The sequence below is a fragment of the Mytilus galloprovincialis genome, chromosome 5, assembly GCF_965363235.1.
Source record: "Mytilus galloprovincialis chromosome 5, xbMytGall1.hap1.1, whole genome shotgun sequence".
Taxonomy (NCBI): Eukaryota; Metazoa; Mollusca; class Bivalvia; order Mytilida; family Mytilidae; genus Mytilus; species Mytilus galloprovincialis.
In genome coordinates, this window is record NC_134842.1 from 32,913,360 (window position 1) to 32,925,583 (window position 12,224).

General features: G+C 31.5%; 1 protein-coding gene across 1 annotated transcript in view; it reads right to left on the reverse strand.

Annotated features, from left to right (window-relative positions):
- The window catches only part of LOC143075635 (atrial natriuretic peptide receptor 1-like), a 59,803-nt gene that overhangs the window by 17,618 nt on the left and 29,961 nt on the right, over window positions 1–12,224 (reverse strand). Inside the window, exons 9-15 of the mRNA XM_076251124.1 lie at window positions 12,065–12,190; window positions 10,778–10,880; window positions 7,118–7,208; window positions 6,537–6,605; window positions 3,327–3,401; window positions 1,738–1,842; window positions 816–887 (exon numbers count right to left, since the gene is read on the reverse strand). Coding sequence (XP_076107239.1) covers window positions 816–887; window positions 1,738–1,842; window positions 3,327–3,401; window positions 6,537–6,605; window positions 7,118–7,208; window positions 10,778–10,880; window positions 12,065–12,190 — 641 coding nt within the window. The remainder of the gene's footprint in view (window positions 1–815; window positions 888–1,737; window positions 1,843–3,326; window positions 3,402–6,536; window positions 6,606–7,117; window positions 7,209–10,777; window positions 10,881–12,064; window positions 12,191–12,224) is intronic.

Consider the following 12,224-nt stretch of genomic DNA (forward strand, 5'->3'; position numbering starts at 1 on the left):
ACATCATATAATGAAGTTAACCGAACCACATGATAGAAGATTACAAGCACATAATATAATGACACAACCACATCATATAAAGATGTTTGCACATAATATAAGGGAAAATGCACATCATATAAGGATGTTTGCACATCATATAAGTATATTTGCACATCATATAAGTACATTTGCACATAATATAAGTATATGTGCACATCATATAAGGATATTTGCACATCATATAGGAATATTTGCACATCATATAAGTATATTTGCACATCATATAAGAACATTTGCACATCATATAAGTATGTATGCATATCATATAACTATATTTGCACATCATATAGAGATGTTTGGACATCATATATAGATACTTGCACATAATATAAGCATATTTGCACGTCATATAAAGGTGTTTGCACATCATATAATGACAAGTTTACATCATGTAAAGGTAAATGCACATCATATAATGACAAGTGAACATCATATAAAGGTAAAGGCACATCATATAATGAAAATGGCCATAACAAGACAGTTTTGGCGTTCCATACAAGAGGGTATATCTTATATTAAGGTCTAAATCAACAGGTCTACATAAACTATCAATATGCACCTGGGTTATTCATCATATAAATAAACAACGATAACCACATAATTATACAACCACCGAAGAAGTGAGACCATGGAACAGGCTCACAACATTTATATTGTTTTGGTAGTTCACTTTCCCGATTTTAATTCATTTTTTTTAATAGGTACAGATAAAAATGAACATTAAAAAAATAGTACATTTACTTAGTTATTTTGCACATTCAAGCAAGATTTACCTCTAATATATCCCACATAAGACAGTATTTGAAGTCCCAATCTAAATTTATATCCTCGTTCTCAAGAATATCCTGAAATATCAAATGGTAATGGTTTAATATTTGAATAGCCTGTATATTTATGACGCTTTCGAGGATACCAAGCATTCATATTTCAGCATTGACAACTAACTACAATAAAAGATATATAATAAAATTGAGAAAGGAAATGGGGAATGTGTCAAAGCGACAACAACCCGACCATAGAACAGACAACAAACCTTAATGTCAAAAACGATTTATCGCAGAAATCATGTTTGTTTGAATTTTTGTATGATGTGATACAACATGTCATGTTAGAACCAACATACAAAATATCTTTTCAAATATTTTTGTGAATTAGTTTGTACAAATACTATCTTTTATGAACCCATGGAAATAACTGAAAACAATGGCGTTTACATCTAACACACTTGATACATTCTTTATTTGTCGTCATTATGATCATGTAAACCCTTATGTTTATTACTTAAACCAACAACGAGGAATTAACTATTTAAAACTATATTAGCAAGGCCAGTATTTGAAATAATATATCATACTATTTGGCAAATGAGGCTTATAATTTAATGCACCATACGCGCTTTTCTTCCACATAAGACTCATCAGTGACGCTCAGATCAAAATAGTTATGAAGCAAAACAAGTGCAAAGTTGAAGAGCATTGAGGACTCAAAATTCCAAAACGTTAGTGGGGATAGTTTTTGCCGGACATATTTTTTTTTTTAATTTATCAATTTATCATACCCGACATTAGTATAGAAGAAGCTGAGCATTGTGTCAACAACATGTATTAAAACAACTAAATACTAATCATCTTAAGACCATCAAAGCAGTTGAAGTGGTTGAATAATATTCATATTTGACAAAAGTAAATTACCAACCATTAGACTTCCTTTTGAACAAAACTCCGACACATATAACAGCTCTGGTGGGTCTATTACAAACCCAACCGTCTTTACAATGTTATTGTGATCCAGCTCTCTCATCTGTTGGTTACAAAAATAATTAATTCAAAATTAATCTTTAAACATAATTAGACGCCCACTGAGGTCTATCAATAAATTTTCACTGAATAAAAAAAATCATTCATATAACATGTATGTAGATTGCATTCATCGTGTTCATCATCATAGAATCATTTTGTGCAATATGTATCAAAGTACGTATCCGAACAAATTGTTATCTGCATTTCCATTGATGAGTAAGTGCCACCAAATCTCACAAGATAGTTAAATGAAACTGTTGCCCAACAACAACACCCATAATTATAATAATAATAATAATAATAATAATACTTTAAAAATATATTTGCTCTTAATACTAATTTCAAATTTGACGACAATGAACTATAAACTAGAGGCTCTCAAGAGCCTGTATTGCTCACCTGAATCTACTTTGGTTTTTGAAATCATATAAAAAAAGATAAAATTTGGTTTAAAACATATGATATGGCATTCCATTCTGTGATTTTCTAAAAGAAGACATATTTATGCATTTCCCATAGGGTCCTATGCTAAACTAAGTCCCTCGCTGGCGGACATCTTGGATGTTGGATGGGCGACAAAGTAACAACACTTCGTCAGCATCTCATAAGGAACATTCCTGCTATGTTTGGTTTCATTCCATGCAGTGGTTCTCTAAAAGAAGTCATTTGTATGCATTTTCCATAGGGTGCTATGTTAAACTAAGTCCCTGGCTGGCGGCCATCTTGGAAGATGGATCGGCTACAAAGTAACAACACTTGGTCAGCACCTCATAAGGAGCATTCATGCTATGTTTGGTGTCATTCCATTCAGTGGTTCTCTAAAAGAAGTCATTTGTATGCATTTCCCGTAGTATCCTATGTTAAACTAATTCCCCCGCTGGCGGCCATCTTGGATGTTGCATAAGCGACAAAGTAACAACACTTGGTCAGCACCTCATAAGGAACAATCATACTATGTTTGGTTTGATTCCATTCAGTGGTTCTCTAAAAGAAGTCATTTGTATGCATTTCCAGTAGGGTCCTATATTAAACTAAGTTCCCCGCTGGCGGCCATCTTGGATGTTTGATCGGCGACAAAGTAACAACACTTGGTCAACACCTCATAAGGAACACTCATGCTATGTTTGGTTTCATTCGATTCAGTGGTTCTCTAAAAGAAGTCATTTGTATGCATTTCCCATATTGTCCTATGTTAAACTAAGTCCCCGCTGGCGGCCATCTTGGATGATGCAGCGGCTTCAAAGTAACAACACTTGGTCAGCACCTCATAAGGAACATTTATGCCATGTTTGATTTCATTCTATTCAGTGGTTCTCTAGAAGAAGTTCAAAATATAAAAAGTTAACGATGACGACGACGAATGACAGACGACGGACGCCAAGCGATGAGAAAAGCTCAATTGGCCCTTCGGGCCAGGTGACCTAAAAAGATGATTTGTTTGTTTTCTTATGATATATTTCTGTTTTTAATGTTATTTTCTCATACCTGGCGCAATTCCTTAGAATTTGGCATTTTATCTGAGTGTATCTTTGTGTAAGATCTAATGGATACAAGAGAACCCTAGAAAGAAATATATTGATTATGTCAATACCGCACAGATATAGATTTTACAAGAAAACATTAAAAATAAAAATAAGTTTGAAATCAAATTCAGTCGCCAAGTTATCACCTACAAAAATAAAATCAATAAAAATAAATACAATATCCAATCAAAAATAAGGAACGACGACTTGTTGAATATCATTCCTAATCAAACATAGCTTTTGTCTTTTTGGTTCGAAGACACGATCTTATCAATCGAACGAGCGATCGAGAGTGAATATGTGATCACAATTTATATTAAAAATATTTCAAGGTTGCATATTTAACCTGCGGAAGGCGATCACTGAATGAGCTATGTTTATTCTTGAACCAGGACAGGTAATTACAAGTATTCTTATATAACTTTTATGAAGTAATTATATTCTGTGGCCTAGACAAAAACGAAGATTCAAAGTAGCTGTGCTATTCGCTTTAATATTTAATTTTTATATATCAAATACAACACAGTAAAATGATGATAAAGAGAATTATAAATTTAAGTGTTCACCACATTTTGTATATAACAAAACATGCATGTATGTATCTTATGCATCTTTCTCGTGTTTTTTGATTGGCAGACACCCAATTGCAAGGCATTACAATCATAAACAGACCAACGGACGGCCGAACAAACAGACAAAAGCACGGACGAACAGACACACACAAGGACCGAAAAACCTAAAGCCTATACACGAGGCATATAACTAGAGGCTCTAAAGAGCCTGTGTCGCTCACCTTGGTCTATGTGAATATTAAACAAAGGAAGCAAATGGATTCTTGACAAAATTGTGTTTTGGTGATGGTGATGTGTTTGTACATCTTACTTTACTGAACAGTCTTGGGTTTTTGAGTGATAAGCCAAAAACTGCATTTTACCCCTATGTTCTATTTTTAGCCATGGCGGCCATCTTGGTTGGTTGGCCGGATCACCGGACATAATTTTTAAACTAAATACCATAATAATGATTGTGGCCAAGTTTGGTTTAATTTGGCCCAGTAGTTTTAGAGGAGAAGATTTTTGTAAAAGATGACTAAGATTTACGAAAAATGGTTAAAAATTGACTATAAAGGGCAATAACTCCTAAAGGATTTCTCTGACAATTTTGGTCCTGTTGACTTGTTTGTAGATCTTACTTTATTGAACATTTTTGCTGTTTACAGTTTATCTCTATCTATGATAATATTCAAGATAATAACCAAAAACAGCAAAAATTCCTTAAAATTACCAATTCAGGGGCAGCAACCTATCAACGGGTTGTCCGATTCATCTCAAAATTTCAGACCAGATAGATCTTGACCTGATTAACAATTTTACCCCGTCAGATTTGCTCTAAATGCTTTGGTTTTTGAGTTATAAGCCAAAAACTGCATTTTACCCCTATGTTCTATTTTTAGCCATGGCGGCCATCTTGGTTGGTTGGTTGGCCGGCTCACCGGACACAATTTTTAAACTAGATACCCTAATAATGATTTTGGCCATGTTTGGTTGAATTTGGCCCAGCAGTTTCAGAGGAGAAGATTTTTGTAAAAGTTAACGACGACGGACGACGACGGACGACGGACAACGGACGACACCGGACGTCAAGTGATGAGAAAAGCTCACTTGGCCCTTTGGGCCAGGTGAGCTAAAAAGCAACAGTCATGACTGTACAGGCTTCTCATGACAAGGTGATAACAATTCGAATAAAGCCAAACAAGAAAACTTGTAATAACGTGATGTATATAGACAAACTTTGACTCCGACTAAGCTAAATTATAAGCTTAGTATCAAGGATGGTTTTTTTTCCATCTATTTCGTACTACGTCACTGGACATCTTTTTCGCTTATTTGACCTATCACGTTCTGGTTCTATTTTCGAATCAATCAAAGAACATACCTCCTGTACGATTCATAGATCATGACACGAAATGAGAAAAAGAAAATTTTTAAAATTAACCATGGGTCATAACTACTAAACGGCAATTCGCAACGAGTGCACGGAAAATAATGGGAGCTGCTGGCTGTCCGAATAAATTAATAACCAGATTTTTGGGTGCTACAAAACGGGTTAACATCTAATGTTTCTAGTATCTCAAATGTGTTGAACTATTGAATGTAGGTCATATTTACACAATGCGGATTGATTATAAAACTCTTCGCGCATTATACATCGTACGCCCGTTAAACCTTTTTATCTTAGCATTTATCAATTATTACATTTAGTATGCTCACATAATAAGTGAAATGCATGTACATCGAGGACACAGATAGTTTAAACTGTCATGAGTTCCTGTAGAATTATAACACTACCAAATGAACTTATTGCAAATTAGCGCTTCGGAAGGACAATAAATTAAATGTCAATCTATAATGCGTTCTTTTCAATCAAATTTGTTCAATTCAATCAAATCCAGCAATAAATTCCACCTTTTAAGGAAGAGTCAATTACACAAAAATACAATTTTTCTTCAATTAACAAGGAAAGTTCAATATCTTATGTCTATTAGTTTTAAAAAAAACTCTTTAAATGATAGATTCAGTTCGTACTACTTAAACTTAAATTCCTTTGAATTCTTCTTATTTTTAATTTTGAAATCATGCTTGAATCATGCAACTGTACAGAAAAGAGTCATTTATATTTTAAACGTTCAAAAACAAGTTCAAACCATAGACTTCATGTTTAAAACATCTAAAATAGATCACTCGACCAAACATTTAATGTAATAAAAATTAAAACAACAAAAGAACGGGCTGAAGTGCTATGAAATTGAAACGGCTTAATAAATACAGGTAGCTCTTGTGAGAAAAAAAAATACAGATAGAATGAATTCTTTATTCAAATAATTAAATATGGTGCGATGTTTAAATACTAGTATATATAATGGAGGATAATAACATGTCCATGTGTACAAGGATAGATGATATTTATAAAGATAGATGTTAATAATTTAAAGGGAGTTTTCTTCTCGTTTGCTTTTCCCTCGACAAATGATACTGTAAATATCGGAGCCACCTTGGTTGCCTCCCTGGGCAACTTAGGGTTGATGTAATAGGTGATTATTAATGAAACATGTTTAAAATTAAAAAAAAAATAAATAAACTATTTAAAATATACTGTCCGAGAATGACATTACCTTGTGGTATGCAGTTTTTGTAACTCTGTTATCTACCGTTTCCTGTGAGGGGTCTGATCGTATTGATACCTGTAATGTAGGATGTACAATATTTGATATTAGTCTTCCCATAGACGTGAATGATGAATAAGGTTAAAGTATTAAAATATATATGAATCGATACATAGTAATTATACTTTTTAGTAGTATGTAAATGCAATGAAATAGTAAAAATATTAAATTTCCTTAAAGTTTCAATTTGATCTTGCAAGTATTTCTTTTAATTGCCATAAGGAACAACAAAGATGTCTCGTGTAGTGTTGAAACAATAAGCTTTCAGGATAACATGACTTCAAACTTAGCTTTTGTCGGAATTTGTCTTGCAAAGTCTTAGCACTGTATGTATTAATCTTTGTGACTGTTATTTGTCTTGTTCTTGTCAATTCTACTAAAACAATGCTATTATCACTATTGACGACATAAAGGTGAAGCTTTTAACACTCAATATACGTGAATGAATGAATCAATCAATAACACAATGAATAAATAATTAGATAAATATAAAATTAAAAAATTTAAAAAAAAGTTATTAAATGACTTACCCTCGACATTGACCACATTGACCGTTCGGTTATGGATAACTCAGACTTTTTAATTCTCCATATACTTTCACTTTCTTTTGTTTTTATTTTCCTATAACATTATATAATTAAATATAAAATGATGGGTATTATTATTATTATTATTATTATTATTTTCAAAGTCAAAACAATTATAATCACATCAATATGATTTCAATATATAAATAGTTATAATGACAATAACGCAATAAAGAAAAAAAATATAATAGTATTCAAGTATTAAGGATGTATTCTTCTGACTTTTCAGTCTCGTTCAGTCTCGTTGAAATCTCGTTCTTGAATTATTTCCAAAACATGTGATAGAAGTGGAAAATATCAATGAATTTTAAAAATATTATAAGCAAACATAAATTTGTGAAAAAATTATGTATTTACAATGAATGGTTTTTGTGTAATCCAGTTTTCAAATTATACGACCAATCAAGTCAGTATTTTTATCCAAAATTTTGAGAAAATGGGTGAGGGATACAAAAAATGATTTTACAAGAATCATGTACATCCCATATCATTTTGGTCTTTTCAAATTTCTTAGATATGTCTTTTTTTCATTCATTTATAACAAAAAAGTTGAAATAATATGCATTTTGTTCTTAAAACTGAGAAAAATCACAAAAATACAAAATTGACAGCATGGTAAATTTTACACAAAACAGCGTCAAAATATGATAAAACTTTCTTATATAAACACCTACCTATAGTTTTTGTAAGTAAAATTTATTTAGATTGGTCCACTTCATCTTTATAGAAAGTATGAGAAAAAGTTTAATTGTGGAACTGTGATTTTTTTCATGATAATAGCCCAAAAATAGGTAAAAATCGATGAAAATGGGAAAATCATCAAAATTGGGCATTTTCAAAGGGCTGTAGCAAAAAAGAAGTGCACCACCATATCATTTTTTCTTCACCAATTATTTTGTTACAGTCTTATAAATCAAAAAATCAGGTTAAGAAAAAAAAGTTTAATTCTAGAAATTTTTGGTTCCTCAGAGGTGTACATCCTTAAACACATCACAGTAGAAAAATTGATTGAATCATAGTGACTTAATATATTTTATTAACTTTCGTTTTTTGGTGAATTTAATCGCAGTCATAAAGCAAATGTACCAAATAGAAGTACCATGCATTCTGAAATCGAAGAAAATGTTAAAGTCTAAATCTATGAGATCATATTTTGACATATCAACATTAACGTTCAATTCAAAATAACTTTAATATTTACTAATGACGAGTTTCAGTTTGTATTCCTTCATTTCAGTGGAGAATCTTAAACTGAATTTTTATAGTCCCTTTGATATTGTTTGGCTTTTTTTTTTACTATACTAATGTCAGTAGTCATTGTTGGTCGGATTTATGCACGGACTGAAGACTATGTGGGCATTTAAAAGTCAGAATGCGAATATATGTTCAAACTCTTTTAGGTCATTTTTAAGTAGCAATAAACAAAAGAACTATGTTAATTGGGCATGCTTTGATACTATATCTGCCCTTGAATTTTTACTAGATAACACCTTTGGTCACCTTGGAGATTCCGTATATTGTCAAGTTATCGATATTATTATGGGGAATAACTGGGCACCACTTATTGCGGACCTTTTTTTTGTATTGTTATGAGTTACAATTTATGACTAAAATCAGCAAAGGCCCATCGAAACAAAATCTGATACAAAAATTTAATAATACTTTTAGATATTTGGATGATATATTGGCTCTCAGTAATGACAACTTCAGTATGTATACTAAAAAGTTTTATCCTGTTGAACTTACTTTAAATAAAGCTCATACTTACAATGACCAATACTATTTCCTCGATCTTTATATCTATAGCATTAACGGAAAGCTTAATACAAAGATTTATTATAAAAGAGATGATTTTTCATTTCCTATCGTTAATTATCCATTTTTAGATGGTGACGTTCCTTTGTCACCATCCTACGGTGTTTATATATCTCAATTAGTACGATTCGCTCGTGTATGTAACAATATTTTAGATTTTAGCGGGAGAAACTTATGTATTACTGAAAAATTATTAAACCAGGGTTTTCGATATCACAAACCAGTAAAACATTAACTAAATAGCATCATCGGTACAAGGACATCATTCGTAAAATATAGCTCAACATGCAGACATCTGATATGTTCTGGTATTTCACATCAAATATTTTATGATAATATTCTTTACAAAGTACAAAAATGTCAGTATTCACATCAGAAGCTCACAAAACCTTTAAACAGACTTACAAAGAAGGGACATAGTTACAATACTCTTGTCATGTCATTAAAGATTGCATATTTTGGCTTTAACATTGATTCACTTATAGGGTCTTTGCATCGGAATTAAACATATTTATTTTAAAACTAGTTGTTGGAATGACCCGGGTTATGTTGTTCTCATGAATTTTATGATGGTATAATACTAAACCCCTAACGGGAGGGATTGTGCCTGATATTCATATGTTGAAGACATAATCTTTCAATCAGTTTAATTGAGGTCTGGGGCTGGCATGTCAGTAACTGCTGGTAATCTGTTGTTATTTATGTATTATTGTCATTTTGTTTATTTTCTTTTGTTACCTCTTCCGACATTTGACTCGGACTTCTCTTGAACTGAATTTTACTTTGCGTATTGTTATGTGTTTACTTTTCTACATTAGCTAAAGGTATAGGGAAGGGTTGTGATCTCAAAAAACATGTTTAACCCCGCCGTACTATTGCGCCTGTCCCAAGTCAGGAGCCTCTGGCCTTTGTTAGTCTTGTATGATTTTTAATTTTAGTTTCTTGTGTATAATTTGGAGTTAAGTATGATATCCATTGTCAGTGAACTAGTATAGATATTTGTTTAGGGGCCAGCTGAAAGACTTCTCCGGTTGCGGGAGTTTCTCGCTGCATTTAAGACCTATTTGTGATCTTTTGCTGTTGTCTGTTCTATGATCGGGTTGTTGTCTCTTTGACACATTCCCCATTTACATTCACAATTTTATGATATGTGTTTCAAAAAGTGCGGTGGATCGAAGCCCTAATGTTACATGTGTTTTTGAAAGGCAAAGATTTTGTAAAGTTAACTTCAGTTAAAGCAGAGGATTTTTGAAATATAATATATATTTGGAAAACATTGTCCGACGTCACAAAAATAGTAATGTGATAGACACTATGGTACAAGTGCTGTAAATCCCTTTACACCCATCAATTTCATCTCATTTTCATCACGAAATATGACAAGACACCTGACCCAGTGGATCATTCTTAGAAATCATTACCATATTCTCTTTTTTTTTCAAAACGTAATAAAGAAGCATACGCCTCTTGCATGCTAATCAACTCCTTTATTGGTGAACATTGCTTTATATCACTTTGTTATTCCATGCTATTTGCCTTTCTAACGTTCGAAATTGTCTTTATAGTGTACAACTTTTTCATTTTAAGTACATTTGTATGTGATCATACCGAAAAAGAACATTCGATTTCCTGACAATTGTATATTTGATTGCTAAAAGTATAGGGCCAAGTAAAACAAATATACAAAATCAACATGTTAAAAACCAACAACCTTCGAAGTTATATTCGAAGCACCTGCATTATATTAAAAGCCAATGTATCAATTTATTAAGTTTATTGTATTCTTACCTAGCTACAACTTTCTGTATGATTATACTCAAACATATAATCAACACCACAACAGCAATAAAACAACCAGTGATTATTTGAATGATTGACTGTTGGGACAATCCTGAAAAGAAAGACGATAAAATCTTTAATCTTTATACAAAACAATCCCATAAATAATATTAAAAAAACATTTAGGGAAAACAAATTACAACTGTCATGAACTTCTCTCGGTATATGTATGAGAAAAAACATACAAACAAGAAATTTATAAATTCTTGTTTTCTTAACTAAAAATGTAATTATCAGATGAAATTTACCTATTATTTAAAAGTCCATACATTTATCTTGTACATCTGACATTAATAAAATATGTTCATGAACCTATTCTGTATGTTTTTCGCCTATTGTTTTTTGCATAAAAGTGTGTATGTAAATGTATATATTATATTATTGTATATTTTGAATTATTCACAGTGCATCAGGGGAGATTAGTATTGTACTACCTGATCTTATCCTCTTTAATTAAGTATTTATATAAAGTATTTATTATTATCATTATTATTATTATTATTATTATTATTATAGATATTCGTAGGTATTATTAGCAATCAGTGTTCTGTAGATGTATAAGATATCTTTTCGGTGTATTATCTATCATTATTAATGACAATTACTTATAATGTCATTGTACATCTTTAGAATATCGATACAAATACATCTTATTCATACATTCATTGGTTATTTCAAAATATATATTATATCATGCTGTATATTGTGTATTGGATACTTATATTGCAAAAGTATAATAAGCTTTATTTGCTAACAGAAATTAATTACTATTATGATGCAGAAAAAAACTTCTATCAAACATTCAATCCAAGTACATTGTATATAGTTAAGTGAAAGAATATTAACCTGTACCAAACAATTGTCACATAACATTTAATACAAGTTAATTTGTTCTTCAAAAAAACAAAATTATTTTTGTTACTGAGATATAAATTAATCATTTAATCAGTCAACATTTCTGTCTGATTACAAAGCTTGCAATATAAACTATCTATATCAACAATGAAAAGGGTGTTGAATGAGGAACCAAAGCTATCAGTTAAAAGGGACAGACAACGCTTTTGTCAAATGGAAAAGGACGAAGAAATAATCAGCAATCAACAATCACTTATCAACAAACCCATTTCAAAATAAGGAAGAATGATCTCTGGAAGGGTATTGCAACCAGTTGAATGTTGCGAAAATATGAAAAGACTTGAATTTTAATTCTTGTTATTTTTACATAGTTGAATGTACCTTTAACACAGTATTCACCATAAAAACCACAGGGTGGGTGGTCCTTTGGAGGTCCCGAACTTATCCATTTTATTGGATCTTCGTCATTTTCCGTAAATTGTCCATCGACGCTGAAGTAATATCCAACTACCTTGTGAAAAGAAATAAATGTTAATTGATA